This window comes from Trypanosoma theileri (genome assembly GCF_002087225.1).
Source record: "Trypanosoma theileri isolate Edinburgh chromosome Unknown TM35_Tth_11_V1, whole genome shotgun sequence".
NCBI lineage: Eukaryota > Euglenozoa > Kinetoplastea > Trypanosomatida > Trypanosomatidae > Trypanosoma > Trypanosoma theileri.
In genome coordinates, this window is record NW_021639853.1 from 60046 (window position 1) to 76812 (window position 16767).

Consider the following 16767-nt stretch of genomic DNA (forward strand, 5'->3'; position numbering starts at 1 on the left):
TTTTTTTTTTTCATTATTATTTTCTTTGTGGTTATGTCTTTGAATTTATTTCATTTTTCGCTGAGAAATTTTGCATATCTTCTAGAATAAGAAGTTGTCATTGCAACTCATAAAGGGAGATGGCTTTTAGATTTATTACTTTACCGCTTAAGAGACCAATGCCGCCAAAAGAAAATTCTAACGTTGATCTTAAGAGTATTCCATCCGATGTGATAAAAGGCATTCAGACAAAGCGAACAATGTGTACTTCTCAATTTGAATTGTTCTGTAATGTGTTTGAGAAGGGTGGGAAAAATTTGAATTCCTCATGGAATACCAGCGAGGGAAGAGAAAAAATGATATCCAATCTTGTGGATGCCGTAAATCTTTATGCAACTGAAGTGGCTACGGTATTATACAAGTTTCCAGTGTTTGCTTATGGTTATTATTATTCCTGGAGTTCTTCTTTGGGAAGTAAGCAATATATTGCGTTTGATGATTTTCGATACGACTTGCAGTGTATGTTTTTTAACGTTGCAGTTATTCTTATGAATATAACAGAAAAATTACTCTGTTGGGATATGACACCTAGTAATGCCTCTGCCCTTGAAAAAGAGGGATATCGTTACCTTTTGCAGGCAGCAGGTTTTTTCGATCTTGTTAAGGAAATGAGAGAGGATGTAAGGGTATTTTCTGTTGGTATTACAAAATTAGACCCACCTGAAGAAATGACGATTAATTTTCTAGAGTTTTGTTATTTTATCGCTCTAGCCCAAGCTCAAGAAATTGGAACTACAAAAGCAGTTGAAAACGATTTAAAGGGTGACAAAGCACTAGTGGCAAAGTTGTCGCATCAAGTACTTAAACTATATGAAGAAGCCAAAAATGTTGCAGAGAGTAGGATTACTTGTAGTCAAGAGATATACTTTAATATATTAAAGTTAGTTCAAGTAAAGGTTGATGTATTTAGGGCTCTTACATTTAGTCATGCAGTTTCTACTGTTTTTGAAAGTAATCCTAGTGAGGGCATGTGGTTTGTATCTCAATTTGATAAATTAATAAAAATTGTTGTTAACCATCGTGATCAGGCGAGAATAAAGAAAAGAAAAATACCTTTTCGCGGAGACGATATTATTCAAGGATGTTGTACTATTGTACAGAGAAATCAAGAGCGATGGACGAGGATAAATTCTATGGTACACCGTGCAAAGACTGCGACAGGCCCAATATCTCTTCCTCCACCGATGGTATTAGCCCAGAAGAAAGAAATGAAACTCCCTCTAGCATTTCCCCATCAAGTGGTTGATAATACTCCAAAATTATCTTCAAAAGAAGAACAACCTCCAGAATAACTGTCAATTATACCGATTCCCTTCTTGTTTTTTTTTTTTTTTTGCTTGGTTCTACATTTTTTTTTTCATTTATGATGGTAGTTATGTGTGTTTTTTAATGAGTAGAAAAAAAAAAAAGATTTCTACTTTTGTTTGGCCTTTTTGTTCTTTTTAGTTTTGACGTTTGTTATTCTGTCTAGTTTAATATATTCTTCTTCTTGTTTATTTTTTTTTTTGAATGATATTGTGGATCCTACTTGTATTTGTAGTTGTTAAGTTCTATTAAAAGAAAAAAAAAAGAATAAGTAATGTTCTCCCGTACCGCTATCCGAAGCTGGGTTAACAAGAACACCAAGGTTATTTGCCAAGGTATCACCGGAAAGCACGGCACCTTCCATACCGAGCAAGCTATTGCTTATGGTACAAAGATGGTTGGTGGTGTGAACCCCAAGAAGGCGGGAATGACCTATCTTGGTCTGCCTGTCTTTGGTACTGTTTCTGAGGCTGTGAAGGCAACAGGAGCTGATGCCACTGTTATCTACGTTCCTGCCCCTCACTGTGCTGCAGCCGTTGAGGAAGCTCTCGATGCTGAAGTTCCCCTTGTGGTTGTCATTACTGAGGGAATTCCTCAGTGGGACATGCTCCGTGTAAAATCTATGCTTCTTTCTCAGAACAAGACCCGCCTTATCGGTCCCAACTGCCCTGGTATTATCAAGCCTGAAGAATGCAAGATTGGTATTATGCCTGGACATATTCACAAGAAGGGATGCATTGGTGTGGTTTCACGAAGCGGTACATTAACCTATGAGGCTGTTGCTCAGACTACTGCAGCCAATCTTGGACAATCACTCTGCGTCGGAATTGGTGGTGATCCGTTCAACGGAACCAACATGATTGATTGTGTAAAGTTGTACCTTGAGGATCCCGAAACCGAGGGTATTATTCTCATTGGTGAGATTGGTGGAAGCGCAGAAGAAGAAGCTGCTGAATTCATCAAGAACCACCCCATTAAAAAGCCAGTGGTCTCCTTCATTGGTGGCGCGACAGCTCCTCCCGGCCGCCGTATGGGCCACGCTGGTGCTGTGGTCTCTGGTGGACAGGGCACGGCCAAGGGTAAGATGGACGCACTGGAGGCTGCAGGTGTTATCATTTCCCACTCACCGGCCCAACTTGGTAACCATATGGCTGAGGCTATCAAGAAGAAGCGCGGAACGGCGTAGAGGGTCATTTCTGTCGAGTCCATGGTTGTGTGAATCTCCAATGAAAATAATCTTAGACGTCCGTTTGGAAACGAGCCTTAACAATGAAAAAAAAAAAAAAAACAATTTAATAGCAACAATTAAAAGGAGATCTTTATCTGTTAAAAAAAAATAAGACAGAATGCAAAAAAAAAAACAAAGAAAAGTGTCGCCATCTGAGCTCTGAATGAAATCAAGCTCTCAAAAGAAATGGGGAAAAATTTATGCATCCGTGATGGACACGTAGGAAGAGTGGAATCCTTAAATGTAAGAGGTGGGACATATGATGTATTCAGTGGGGTTTCTCTCCTGTTTTTAAATTACTTTTTCAAGAGTTGTTGCTTGTTGTCATTTTTTTTTTTCTGTTTCTTGCTTACTCTATTGGTGAAAAGCGAAGAGTGTTTGTTTTTATTTCGTTCTACTGACTCAACTTTTTTTTTCTGTTTACATTTGCTTTGTCTTGCCTCGGGGGAGTTTTTTTTTTTCATTAATGATTCCACATGAGAGTGTGTATTAAACATCATGAAAATGGAACCAACCACTGAGGACATCAACAACAAAAAAAATGAGCAGGGTTGAGGAGAAAAACAAAAAGAAAAAAACACCACAAAGGAAAGAAAAGAACAACAACAAGAAATATACACGGAAAAGAGAAAAAAAATATAAAAAAGAACGACTCGTTTCCACGTGAATTACGCATATGTCTTCCCATTCCTCGGCTACATATTCCTTTTTTCATTACAAACGAGAAAACGAAAAAAAAAAAAAATAAGAAGACAAAAAAAAAGACTAATAACATCAACAAAATGAAGAAAAAAAAAACGGAATGTCTCTACGTTCTGTATGAGGTATATAAAAAAAAAAAAAAAATCATGTTTCTGGAACTTCTTTGTTTCTTCCCGAAATTTTCTTGACTAATGTGAGAAACATATGTTTTGTTTTTTTTTATTATTATTATTATTATTATTTTGGAATCTGTTTTGTTTCCCCCTTTTTTTTTTCTTTTTTTTTCCCTACAGAAAGGAATATAGCGTGCAAACTTTCCTGAGAACAATGGATGAAGAATACGATGATTACGACGAGTACAACGATGCCGCCGATGATTGGGAGGCAGAAGCAGCAGAGGAAGAAGCACGTGAGAAGGAGATGCTGGAACAAAAGGCATTAATGGAGGAATTGAAATTACAGAAGCGCATCAAAGCTCCTGCAAGGGGAAAGAAGGAAGAAGTTGAGGAGGAGGAGATGCTTCCCTCCGATATTACGCGAGCCCTTAATGATATGATTGAAAAGGCCAGCAGTGCTGCTGAAATGATTTATTTAAATAAAGATTCCTCAAATGACGGGAAGACTTGCGCTATTATTGCAGATATGCCGATTAACACCCCTGAAGAAGCCACTATGCTTGGTGAGGCCATTGCTAATCGTGTCTTGGAGTATTCCACATCATCACACTTTAATGCGTTGGTTGAAGCCATATTTAAGGATCTCCAAAATGAGTTTAAAACACCTGCCTCTATAAACGCCGAAGTGGGTCAACTGCGCGTAGCAAGTGAGGAGGCGAAGCGTAGAGCGAAGAAGGCAAAAAAGACGAAAGGAGGACACCACAATGATGACACTGCCGCAAATGAAAATGTAGAAGGGATAACAACTCACGATGCTGTGGGTTTCCACAAGGTAGAAGACAAAACTTTCACTGGTGGTGTTCACGATGACGATTATGATTTTATTTGAGTGACTCCTTAAATGGCAGCGAACCTGTGAACGAAAATAAAAAAAAAGAATTCTCTATTACGATGAACATGAATTCCTCTTAAGTTTTTTTTTTTATCTTAAAATATACCAAAAGTGAAGAAAGCAAAATGGACAAAAGGAAAAAAAAAAATGGTAATGTGTGTGTATTTATTATTATTATTTTTAATTTTACTTTCCCTGTTTCTCCTTCTACTATTGTTATGTTTTTTTTTTTTTTTTTTCCTCGGGCGTAAGCAAGAATAAAGACATAAAAAAAAAAGAATAATTAAAAAAAAAATAGTAACAATAATAAAGAAAGGAGTAGATTATAGTATCTGATGGATCCGAAGGCATTCACTTCATCCTTTGATGCCATTGTATCGCTGAGTAATACAGAGGGACCAAGACAGAATGTTCTCGAACCCAAATTCACAGCGAGAGACCAAATGGAGGCATTAAGAGAATCTGTAACCAACGCCTATAAGAATGAGGCCTCATTAACAGCGCTCAGTCAACTGTGTCGGTGTACTATCTTCATTGGATTGAATATGTTGGAGACAGATGAGGAAAGTAACGGTGTGATGGAGTTGCGTAAAGCCTATACAATGACACTTTCAGGTGCCAAGAAAGAACTTTTGGAAAATATTGCCGATATTTTGGCATACCCATTAGAAGACATTCTCAAGAATGAAACACCCTACGTAGATGCTACACATGAATATAGTTTTGTTACTGAATTTATGCGTGTTCACAATGCGTTAGGATTATATCTCTCTAATCGTGATGCGGCATTACGTATCAATGATGCCAAGCAAGTTTTACATGTAGCCGAAAAGGGATATAAATTATGGGATGAATGGTTTCAATCTCGTCCTGAAAGTTGCTCAATGAAAGATATTCCTGTACTGGATAATGGGACCCTAGATCGAGAAAATATCCCTTCAGAGGTACTGGAGGCTTATACTCTTAGATTTGAAATGGATACCGCGTTTACTTCAACACTTTTTTTTCTAGCACAGGTTTATACAGCATGTCAAATGACAACCTTAGCTTCACGTTACTGTCATCATACCTTGTACCATCAATTACTTAACAAAATAGAATTTTCAAAAAAGGATTGGGCAACGAATGCTTTACATCTTAGTGCATTTTATAGTAGTCACTATGATTATGGAAAAGCTCTTCATTGTTTGCGTGCTGGGGAGTATATGATGCCTAAGGAAAACCCAAATGAGGAGACACTAGGAATTGTAGCATGGGCGTATGGAAAGTTCCATTTACATCGATTAAATCATTTTGCTGAAGTTCGTCAGCAATCGGCACCAAGTGGACCTTTACCAGATGAGTTTGAAGGATGGTGGGTAAATTTTCCACTTGATATTCCACCACCGCAACCACTACCGGTGATTGAAACCTTTGATGATGCCCGTGAATGTTTTAAGGAAGGAAATAAATGGTTTAATGAAGCTCTTAAGTACTACTTATATGATGGAAGTTGTACTGATCACATTGAAATTATTAGAGATATTACAAGATTATATGAAGCACTTATTCATTTTGAAGATAATCGTGATCGCATTATAGCTATGCATCAACGCCGTGCCGCACTTATTGAACCATTTCCAGGTGATCTTAACTTTAATGCCTATCCTATATTGGTTCGGCAATTACTTTTTGATCTAGGTGGTATATATGATGAAATATTAGAACTCCGTATTCAACAAAAGGAAAACCCAACTGAGGATGAGAAACCACTCTCTGATAAAAAAATAAACGCTCTTACAGACAAGACACAATCTATTTATAAACGCTTTTGTGATACATGGAAAGATCCCAGGACTGGTCAGATTCCTGAAGTCCTGGATGAGGATTCTAGATTGCCTTTCTTCAGAGCATTAATGCGATTGGCCCAATTACAGACAAAACGATATTTTAAGCATCCTAAAGAGGAGTATGACAACATTGGTGTTGCTATTAAAATGTATCAAGAAGTTATTAATTTTGCATCTCTTAATCCCATGGATGAAAAAATAGATGCAGAAGTAAGATTATCTCGAGAAATGGTGGCTCTCTTGCCAATGAAGCAGAAAGATTTGTGGCAGGCCTTTCACCGATCTGTATGATTTGTTTTTCTGTTTTTATTCTTACTTTCGTGTTAATATTGTATCAACAAATCTCTATACGGAGAGAGACCATGCGTGCACACACCAAAAAAAAAAAAAAAACCGCGAATAAGCATCAGCAGAGGCGGGGGGTAGATGGAAAAAGAACGAGAACCAAAAGAAAAAAGAAAAGGATTAAAAGATTGATCCAAGTCTATTGTTTCATGAACATTTTCTTTATTTTTCCTTCCTAATGCCTTCTTGTTTGTTGTTGTTTTTTTCATGATTTTTTTGGGATCCTTTTCTCTTTTTTTCTTCTTTACTCTTTTCTCTTGAATGCTCTTCTTCAAGCCGAAAGATTCTCACGGCAAGGGTTAGTGCAGAACGTACTGGAGTCTCTATCCTTCTCTATCTCTCTATCGTTCTCTTCCTTTCTCTCCCCCCACTGTGTGTGTGTGTGAGTGATCAACGGTGGATAAATAAATAAATAAATAAATATATATATATATATATATATATATATTCATTACAGCAATGATGTGGCCGTCGTCCGTTCGCACGGAGTTCGACGGCATCGTCACGACGGCGCCGCAACTCCCTTTGCAAGAGAATAAAGAAGAAGGAGGAGTACAACCGCACAGCGGTCAGGTGAAGGCCACATCTTATGAAGCTGCACAGTTTAGAACCGCAGATTGTTTGCGGCAAATACGAGAGTTAGTAACACAACTGGATGATATGCATACAGGTGCAAACCATAAAGAATGTTTTGAATTAAGTCAACAAATACGTAGAGTGGAAGGACAGGCCAAATTGGAAATGCAAACGGCGAAAAAATTGGCACTTGTTGAAAGACGACAACATGAATTTGAATTGCTTTCTAGACATTTTAAGAGTACAATTAACCTTGTACGTGATCGCTATGGTGGGGGTCTACCTGCAGTTAAGTTAGATGATAAGAATGTTCAAAACACTTCAGTCCCTTTTACAGGGTTTAAAAATAGTCTAGAAGAAAGTACTGTATTCTCAGAGAGAGGAGACATTACTTCTTCCCATCCTTCACATGGCTACAATATACGTGATGACAAAGAATTCATACAGTTTTTTCAAAGTACACAAAAGAATGATATGATGATTGATGAAGCTCTTGATCGTATCTATACTGGTGTTCAACGGCTTAACGAAAATGCAATCCAGATTACATCTGAACTTCAAGTACAAGAACAAATGTTAGAGGAAACTGAACAAAAAGTAGATTATGTTCATGGGAAATTAGGTAAGTTAAACATCAAGATAAGGGAGGCGATAAGGAAAATGGATCGCCCCATGATGGCTGTTTACGCTGTATGTTGTTTAATTCTAATGGCTATTATCACTGTAATATATTTTATGGTTAAAAGTTGAAGAGTTGTTCTACAGTTATATAGGGACATTCTATGTGCGTGTTTTATTTTTATTTTTATTTTATTATTTTTTATTATTTTGGTGAGTTTTCAGTATTGTTACTATCGATGCTTTCTCTTGTTGTGACTGTTGCTGCGCTGCTCTTTACAGTAGTCTGTAATGAAGTATATATATATATATATATATATATTTTTTTTTGGAGGGATTTTTATTATTCTGGTTATTATGGTTGTGTTCTCATTATCAGGGTTCCATTCTGTTAATTCCCCCCCCCCCAAAAAAAAAAAAAAAAAAAAAAGAATCTCATACGTGTTATTTCTTATTCTTCTACTCTATGTATACATAAAGTCTCGCACATATCCAATACACACACTCACAGAGAGAGAGAAAAAAAAAAAAAAAGAAGGTCTGTAGTAAACAAGGGATGACTAGCAGCTTTGAAGAGGATTTTGCCAAGGCGGCCTCTCTCGTACGGGAGGGCAATCACATTGATGCTGTTGGTGTCTACACATCCATCGCCGCTGATGACTCCTCCACGAATGGTGAAAAGGTGCGGGCGTACTCCAACGCCAGTGCCTGCTACGCCGCAAGGGAACAGTACACAGCTGCCCTTGACGCTGCAAAGAAGGCACTGCAATTAGATGAGAATAATAGTAAAGTGCATGGACGGTTGGCGACAGCTTATCACGGACTAAAGCACTACGAAGAGGCCGCGCATCATTACGGGCGGGCTAAAGAATTAGATCCCGCCAATACTTTCTATTCACAACAGCAACAGGCAGTATTGCTACTCATACGAGATGGGAAGGGTATCGCCTCGCAGGAGACAAAGGATGCTTACTATTATCGAAAGGGAATTGAACAGGGAAAAGAGGCTATGGGGAAAGGTGAATACTTGAGCGCTGTGCGGCATTTCTCAAAAGCGATTGAACTCCACAGAAAATGTGCTACTGAGTCCAACAATAGTAATAATAGTAATAGTAATAATAATAATAATAATAATAATAATAATAATAATAATAATAATAATATGACAAATAAAATGTCTGACCTAGCCGTTTTACTGTGTAATCGAAGTGCAGCCTATAGTCGTTTAGGACGATATGCAGAGTCTTTAGAAGATGGAATGAAGGCAGCAGAAGTACATCCCATGTACGCTAGAGCCTTTTTCCGCATTGGATACGCCCAACATCATCTCAAACATCCAAATGAAGCCCACTCGGCACTACGGCGGTGTTTAGAGTTAGACGCTAATCACAGTGAGGCGAAATCACTCATGACAGAAGTAGAGCAGGTGGTAGCAGATCTTAAGAAAACAGCGGAAGAAAAACAACGGGAGAAGGAAGAACAAGTGCGGGAGATTAGGGAAATGCAGAATGCAGAGAGAGTTGCAGAGAGTATGCAAGGTAATAGTACAGGTTATCGAGGCCGTGCTCACGCCACCTCCTATACACACTGTAGTTACTGCAATGATGCTGGGCACTCACGGGCCGAATGTCCCTTGTTAAGACGCAAACGATCCCGGACATCTTGAAAGTGATGGTATACCACTTAGTAGAAGTGGTAGTTGTAGTAATAATAGCTGTTATTATTATTATTATTATTATTATTATTATTATTATTATTATTATTTCAGAATTGTGTACATTTTGAATTTGAATAAGGAAAACGATAATTAAAAAAGACGATTTTATTATTATTATATTCCTTTCGTTTGGTGGAACCAAAGAAAAATAAAAAAAATATACATATATACGGCTGCTGTTAGTGCCACAGCAACTATTTGTAATGTGAAAATAAATTGAGACAACAAGTGAGGGTAGTGGTAGTGGTAGTGCTAGTAAGGAGTGTTTAATGGAATGTGTCTGCAATTATGCTTCCCCTTGTTATTCTTGTTAATTATTCCTTTTAAGTTTTTTTTTTTTTGTTTTTTACTTTCTACAAATACTAATACAACGCAACGAAGTAAATAAAAAAAAAAAAAAGAATAGGAGGAAGAAAGTAATGTTAGGAACTCAGAAAGAGGAATCAATAGATGCGATAATTGCCTCCCATGTGGATGAGTTAAAGGTAGTGGCTAAAGCCCTCTTGGAACGTTTAATAAAGCGTCGATCAGAGTCTTCTTTAGAAGTAGAAGTTCGATTATGCCGATTTACGGCGTGTAAAGATACTTCTTCAAAGAGTGGTAATGTGCAGAATGATGAATTACGTCTTGTTGAGGCAAAAGTAAAGCCTGGTGTATCTGCAAATCATTATGAACGCCTGAAGGCATATTGTATCTCCAAAGCAATGGATGGAAACATTACACACTCCACAACCCGTGATGTCGTTGCGCATAATTGGCGTTACACCTATACAGCAGAGCCAGATGATAATGAACCCACGCGATGTATAAGCCGTGTAAAGAAGAATCGCGTATTTGTAAGTGATATTCTAGTACCTTTTGCTCCTTATAATATTCGTTTCTCTGTTTCCACAGAGACATCTGGTAGTTTGCCTAAACCTGGTACTGCCCCAGAAGTGGGTTACACTCGCCTTAAGGAGCGGACAAGTATCGTCGATGGGTTATTTCGCTATGATATGACACGTGTAGTGGAGAGTAATGGCGCTACTTCATATGAAGTGGAGATTGAAGGAGTATTCACACAACCAGAGACGCAATTAACAGAGGCGTGGGTAATGGAACTCCTTACAAAAGCACTCACATTAGCGATTATTTTAAACAACTCTAGTCACTAGTTAAGTGAAGGCGTAACGATACTTTGTGCAGAATAAAATAGAGATTTTATTTATCCTATATATATATATATATTTATGTCTCTGTGTTATTACTATTATTACTTTTTGCCAGTAATACTTCTTATTGATTAATGGTTCTTTCTTGGTTTCTCTTTTTTGGGACGTTTGAGAGAAAGGGGTTTCCATAAAGGAATGATTTTTATCCTGTTGTTGTTGTTGTTGTTGTTGTAAAGATCTACGTGTATATATATATACATGTTTAAATACGTATGGTATTTATTTATTCCGTATTGTTCTAACTGTGGGTTCTCTCTCTCTTTTTCTTTTTTGTACCTTTCTGTGTGCTTTTATTTATTTATTTATTCATTTCTTTATATATATATATATATATATATATATATATTCTTTCTTTTTGATTTTTTTTTTTTTTGGTTGTTATTTCTCTATTCCCTGGTAGAGATGATGCGGAAAACGCCCATATATGCCTTGGCCGCCACGCGTAAGGCGCTGGTTGGCAACGGCCCCACATTCTCAACTGGTGGTGAGTGCAACAATACGTGTGATATTCAAAATGTCTTTCCAGTGAATGAACGCGGTATTCGTTCCTCTTCTCCTTTTCATGAGCCCAACACGGCCATTTATGATTCCTACCTCTCATGGACGTACTTTCAGCCGATGGATGTGAAGATTGAAAAGCTACCGGCTCCTGAGGCGAAGTACTATCAGCGACACACGAAGAAGCCATGGGATATTTCCACAACGGAGCTTATTGAGATTCAATCTCGTAAGAAGTACTTCCAAGTTTGGGGTTACCTCGTGGCCTTCATTTACTTATACTTCTTAATGCCAAAGGAGAAGTCCTTCAGCGGATTGCATGGACCTGATGGACACTGGATCATGTTGCCGAAGGCCAGACCGGAACTGTTCTAGACATACCGATCTTGTTGTTTTGTTTTCTAGTGTTTTTCGGTATCTGAGTCTGTTTGTGTGTTTGTGTGTTTATTTTTGTTTATTGTTTGTTTTTATTGCAGTAGCACATAGGAAGTAGGGAGTGGCAAATACATTGACACAGTTTACGAACAGACGTACAAGGATTGTGTACGGGTAAGGTAGTTGAAGATGAAAAAGAAGAAAAAAAAAAAGAAAGAAAAATACATATATTTATTAGCATGTTGGTGTGTTTGCCGCCCAGCGAGGGCGAAAAAAAAAATGTGACAATGGATATATATTTATTTATTTGTTTATATTTATATGTTTATATATATATTGTGGTGAATTGAATATCACTGAGTTAAATTTGTTTTTTTTTTTTTTTTTTTTTTTTTTTTATTCTTTTTGTTTCTCATATTTCCTTCTTTTTCTTTTTTTTTTCTTCTTTTCTTCTTTATTGTATGCCTCTCTTTCTTATGGGGTGTTGCAACGATTAGAAGTAGTTGAGATAGAAGCTGAAACAAGAAATAAATAACAAAACCTAAAGGTGTGGTAAGGAAGGTTTTGTTATTTATTTCGAACGTTTTTCTTTTTCTTTTTTTAAATATATTTAACGTGTATATATATATACAGACATATATATTACACCCGAGATTACTCACATAAAGGTACTGAGAAGGGAATAGAGAGAAGGAAGAAAAATATATATATATATATATATATATATATATAAAATGAGTCTTGAAACTACTGCGTATCTGCAGCACCTCAGTGAAAGACCGGAGCGAACCCGTAATTTCTGTATGGTGGCTCATGTTGACCATGGCAAGACAACACTCAGCGATTATCTAGTTGCGAGCAACGGCATTCTCTCACCGCAGCTTGCAGGTGAAGTTCGATTGCTGGACTCCCGCCCGGATGAACAGGAACGTTGTATTACAATGAAAGCCAGTTCTATTGCACTTCGACATACATACAAGGGTGTGGAACATCTTTTAAATCTTGTGGATTCACCGGGGCATATTGACTTTTCATGTGAAGTCTCCACAGCGATGCGGTTGTGTGATGGGGCGGTTGTTATTGTGGACGTTGTGGATGGGGTAACTCAACAAACAAGTAGTATATTGCGACATGCCTATCGAGAAGGTCTCTCTATGTGTCTCGTTCTCAATAAAGTAGATCTTCTTATTGCTGTTCAGCAACTTTCACCAGAGGAAGCATATTACCGTATGCGTTCTATTATAGAAACTTGCAATGCAGCACTTGCTGGGTTCGCTAATCAGCTAAAAATTCAAGAAGAGGATTCTGCGTTATCTCAAGATCGTGGAGATCCTAGTGATGATGTATGGTTTTGTCCGACGAAGGGAAATGTACTATTTTGTAGTTGCTATGATGGATGGGCTTTTGGTACTTCTTTCTTTGCTTCTCTATATGAAGAGAAATTGGGTATTTCTAATCTTCAAACTTATCTTTGGGGTGAATACTACTTAGATAATAAAACAAAAACCATCGAAACGAGTCCATTGCGAGCAGGACAACAACCTTTAGTCGTTCAATTAATGCTTGAACCTATTTGGCAATTATATAAAACTTTTCTTGAGGAGGAGGATAATTTAGAGCAACAATTACGTATGGCTGCGAAGTTAGGTGTTCCAGAACGAGTATGGAATAATCCTCGTAGAGAAAAAAGGGGAAAATTAAAAGCTCTACTTTCTTATTGGCTTCCAGTTGCTAAAAGTGTTTTAAGTACAATTTGTGAAAAATTGGATTCTCCTGTGGAAGCGCAAAGACGACGTATACGGTTTCTCATGCCTAAATTTGATGAAGCACCAGCTTCTGTACAAGAAGCATTAATGGAATGTTCACCTTCACCTGATGCCCCATGTATTGTGTATGTCTGTAAACTTATTGATACCCAATTTCTTGTTGGAACCATAATAGGTCAAGAAGGGTGTAGTGATGATGCCTTTATTGGATTTGCTCGTGTTTATAGTGGACGTCTTCAACCTGGAAAAACGGTATACGTTCAAAGTGATGATAAAATTGTAGAAGCAGTTGTACGTAAAGTATTTCTTTTTCGAGGTACAGGATTAGATGAGGCTGCAGAGGCATGTAGTGGGACACTTTGTGGTATTGGTGGACTTACACCTTATATTACAAAGTATGCCACCTTATCTAGTTTAGAAGGTGTTCCACCATTTAAACCACTTGTACTTCCGAGTACATCTATTGTTCGTGCTTCTGTATTTCCAAAAGATCCAAAAGATTTATTTCAACTGGTGCAAGGACTACGATTATTATATAAGGTGGATCCACAAGTGGAAGTAAGTATACTTCCCACGGGTGAACATGTTATTGGAACTGCTGGAGAGGTTCACTTGGAACGTTGTATAAAAGATCTTGTGGATACTTTTGCTCGTGTGGAAGTAGTGGCTTCAGAACCGCTTGTCTCTTTCCGAGAAACTATTGTAGTCGGTGGTTCTGGTGGAAGTATTAGTAACATTAGCACAAAGCCAAAGCTACACACCGTGTCAGCATTGGATGGTGCCTTCTCTATGACCCTTTACGCCCGTTGTTTACCATCAGAAGTACTTGAAATACTTAAGGATGATGATAGAAACCATGGTTCTAATCCTCAATTATGTCGTCAAGTAAAAACTATTCTAGCTGAAAATAAACGATGGAGTGCGGAAGTACAACATGGTATTGTGGCTTGGGGTCCAACAAAACTTGGATTTCTTGGTGCCATTCTTCTTCTTCATTTTGGTAACGATGACGCTGCAGCAGAGAAGTTACAACTTTTTAATACCTGGAAAGATTCTATTACGGCAGGATTTCAGGCGGCTGCTGAGAGTGGTCCAATGGCACAGGAGCCAATGTTTAACATTGCCTTTGTGATCACTGATCTTTCTATAGACACTTCCACTGGATTAACAGGAGGAATGGTGATACCGTGTGTGCGTGATGCCTGTCGAACGGCAATGGAACTTCACCCAAGACGACTTGTAGAGCCCGTGTATGAATGTACAGTTTACTCCTCAGGGTCTACGCATGGAAAGATATATAGTGCTCTCAGCCGGCGCCGATCAGAAATTCTTGAGGAGGTGCCAAACGAGGGCAGTGATCTCTTTTATATTCGTTGTCTTCTCCCTGCGGTGGAGGCCTTTGGACTGCAGGATGAATTACGGGTCGCCACGCAAGGGGCATCCACCGCGCAGCTGCAAATGAGTCATTGGAATATTGTGGATGCCGATCCATACTTTACACCAACAACAAAGGAAGAACTGGAGGAACATGGGGCGGAATTGGCAACAAAAAATATTGCAGAACAACTACTGGAGCGTATTCGACGTCGTAAAGGGCTTTACCGTGAGCGTGTTGTGGAAAGCGCTGAGAAACAGAAGTTTTCTCTTAAAGGTGCGTAATATTTTTTTTTTTTTTTGTTATTCTAAAACAAACTAACAAAAACAAACAAACGTTCTCAGTTATTCTCGAGTGCTCTTTTCTTTTTCTTTAAAAAAGAAAACAAGGGCTAAAAAAAAAAGTAAAAGGAAAGAACAAAGAGAAACCAAAAAAAAAAAATAATAATAAAAATAATAAATAAATAAAGTATGCATTCCTCTAATAAATAAATAAAAAATAAGTGAGGAACAAGAATATTTTTCTTGATCATTTTAATGGGTTAGACTATTATTATTCTAATTATTATTATTAGTATTATTTTCTTTTTTTCCCCCCTTCTTTTTTCCTTCCTTTATAATTATTTGATTATATTCATTCCTAGACTAGTACTGATGGACCCCACACGAGTTCATGTGGGGCCTGTTTCCGCATTTAAGGAAAAAAGTCGTCAATTGGTGAAGTCTGGCAATAGGAATATTGCGGTATATCGATACGGGGGTCAGTTTTTTGCGCTTGATAATGCTTGTTATCATCATGGTGGACCATTACTAGAAGGAGATATTGAAGATATGGGAGGTCATCCATGTATTGTTTGTCCATGGCATCAATACCACATTACCCTTGACACTGGAGAAGGTCTTTATTGGGCACTGCAGATGTTGCCAAATGGAATCCCTGATAAAAACGCTCCGCAAGTAGTGCGATCTAAAGGAAGAAAACAACGTACACACATCGTTACAATTGAAAATGATGAAGTATATGTGACAGTAAACACCAGCGAACCACGTGTTGATAGTGACGTATATGCCGAAATGGCTCTTGCTAACCAAGAGAAGGCAATGACAATGCCAATGAATTGTAGTGGTTGTGGTAGTATGAAGAAAATTCATAGTGGTTTACGTAGTGGACAGGTTTTTGCTGAGATGGGAGCTCTGAATAAAATGCGTTTTCCTGGATCTTCAGAAAAACCAATTTTACAGTGTGTAAAAGTAGAAAATCTTTGTGATTCTACGAAAAAGTTTTATTTTAATATTTGTCAAGGACGACTCGAAAAACAATTGATTCCAGGTCAATTTGTTGATTTAAAATTACCTTTTTTAGACCCTTATGGTAATCCATTTGTGCGACGGTGGACAGTTATTGATACAAACAAGGAAGGTTCTCTTTTTACCCTTATTATTAAAGCTGCGAATGAAAGTCGAGGTGGGAGTGTTTGGATGTTCAGTAATGCTTTACATCAACAATTTACACTTATTCGTGTTGGGGGAAATTTCACTTTTACGCATCATATGAGTCGATTGCGTGAGATAGAAGGACGTATTGTGATACTTTCTGCTGGTATTGGTATTACACCAGCATATGCTTCACTTTGTCGTTACTTTGAAGAAATACCAGAAAAGGAAATACCGAAACTTCATGTTCTTCACTTGCATGTAGACAGAACAACGTCTTCTGTTGTGGGACTTCAAAAATACATTCAATGGCATTACGCTAAAGAAGTGCACTTTACATACCGTTTTCAATGCTATCTCACTAAACAGAACTCTGATACTATTATGATGAATGAGTCTCTACGTGCAATTACGGTATGTGGACGACGACCAACTGTGGAAGATATACATAATTTTGTTCGTGAATTTGTGAGTGCATCACCTGTTTTAGCTTTTGTTAGTGGTCCATCGATATTCGTTAGTATGGGAAAACTTGCACTTCTCTCTCTGGGCGTCTTGGAGTCAGATCTATTAACAGACGAAGAGGATTATGTTAATAATGGTGGTGGTGTTAAAGCTTAGGCAGATAGCTTGACAGAGTGTTGATGCACATTTTGTATTTTCCATGGTTTTGGTTCTGGTTTTTTTTTTGTTTTCCTTGGAGTGTTTAAGAAAAAATATATATTTGTATATATATATATAT

General features: G+C 37.7%; 10 protein-coding genes across 10 annotated transcripts; all 10 read left to right on the plus strand.

Annotated features, from left to right (window-relative positions):
• Positions 1-119: 119 nt before the first annotated feature.
• TM35_000111280 (putative replication factor A, 51kDa subunit) lies at positions 120-1331 on the plus strand (the record flags this gene model as incomplete). Its single annotated transcript, XM_029024837.1, has 1 exon — positions 120-1331. The coding sequence occupies one exon, from the start codon at positions 120-122 to the stop codon at positions 1329-1331; it is 1212 nt and encodes a 403-aa protein (XP_028883660.1).
• Positions 1332-1618: 287 nt separating this feature from the next.
• TM35_000111290 (succinyl-CoA synthetase alpha subunit) lies at positions 1619-2530 on the plus strand (the record flags this gene model as incomplete). The annotated part of the gene is made up of 1 exon (XM_029024838.1): positions 1619-2530. One exon carries the CDS (start codon positions 1619-1621, stop codon positions 2528-2530), a length of 912 nt encoding a protein of 303 aa, XP_028883661.1.
• A 1071-nt stretch (positions 2531-3601) lies between these two features.
• TM35_000111300 (uncharacterized protein) lies at positions 3602-4279 on the plus strand (the record flags this gene model as incomplete). Its single annotated transcript, XM_029024839.1, has 1 exon — positions 3602-4279. One exon carries the CDS (start codon positions 3602-3604, stop codon positions 4277-4279), a length of 678 nt encoding a protein of 225 aa, XP_028883662.1.
• Positions 4280-4617: 338 nt separating this feature from the next.
• Positions 4618-6402, plus strand: TM35_000111310 (putative L-ribulokinase; the record flags this gene model as incomplete). The annotated part of the gene is made up of 1 exon (XM_029024840.1): positions 4618-6402. The coding sequence occupies one exon, from the start codon at positions 4618-4620 to the stop codon at positions 6400-6402; it is 1785 nt and encodes a 594-aa protein (XP_028883663.1).
• Positions 6403-6915: 513 nt separating this feature from the next.
• Positions 6916-7782, plus strand: TM35_000111320 (syntaxin; the record flags this gene model as incomplete). The annotated part of the gene is made up of 1 exon (XM_029024841.1): positions 6916-7782. One exon carries the CDS (start codon positions 6916-6918, stop codon positions 7780-7782), a length of 867 nt encoding a protein of 288 aa, XP_028883664.1.
• A 424-nt stretch (positions 7783-8206) lies between these two features.
• Positions 8207-9316, plus strand: TM35_000111330 (stress-inducible protein STI1; the record flags this gene model as incomplete). Its single annotated transcript, XM_029024842.1, has 1 exon — positions 8207-9316. One exon carries the CDS (start codon positions 8207-8209, stop codon positions 9314-9316), a length of 1110 nt encoding a protein of 369 aa, XP_028883665.1.
• Positions 9317-9786: 470 nt separating this feature from the next.
• Positions 9787-10521, plus strand: TM35_000111340 (putative RNA triphosphatase; the record flags this gene model as incomplete). The annotated part of the gene is made up of 1 exon (XM_029024843.1): positions 9787-10521. One exon carries the CDS (start codon positions 9787-9789, stop codon positions 10519-10521), a length of 735 nt encoding a protein of 244 aa, XP_028883666.1.
• A 459-nt stretch (positions 10522-10980) lies between these two features.
• On the plus strand, positions 10981-11451 carry TM35_000111350 (uncharacterized protein; the record flags this gene model as incomplete). The annotated part of the gene is made up of 1 exon (XM_029024844.1): positions 10981-11451. The coding sequence occupies one exon, from the start codon at positions 10981-10983 to the stop codon at positions 11449-11451; it is 471 nt and encodes a 156-aa protein (XP_028883667.1).
• A 734-nt stretch (positions 11452-12185) lies between these two features.
• Positions 12186-14876, plus strand: TM35_000111360 (putative elongation factor 2; the record flags this gene model as incomplete). The annotated part of the gene is made up of 1 exon (XM_029024845.1): positions 12186-14876. One exon carries the CDS (start codon positions 12186-12188, stop codon positions 14874-14876), a length of 2691 nt encoding a protein of 896 aa, XP_028883668.1.
• A 369-nt stretch (positions 14877-15245) lies between these two features.
• TM35_000111370 (uncharacterized protein) lies at positions 15246-16646 on the plus strand (the record flags this gene model as incomplete). The annotated part of the gene is made up of 1 exon (XM_029024846.1): positions 15246-16646. The coding sequence occupies one exon, from the start codon at positions 15246-15248 to the stop codon at positions 16644-16646; it is 1401 nt and encodes a 466-aa protein (XP_028883669.1).
• Between the last annotated feature and the right edge of the window lie 121 nt (positions 16647-16767).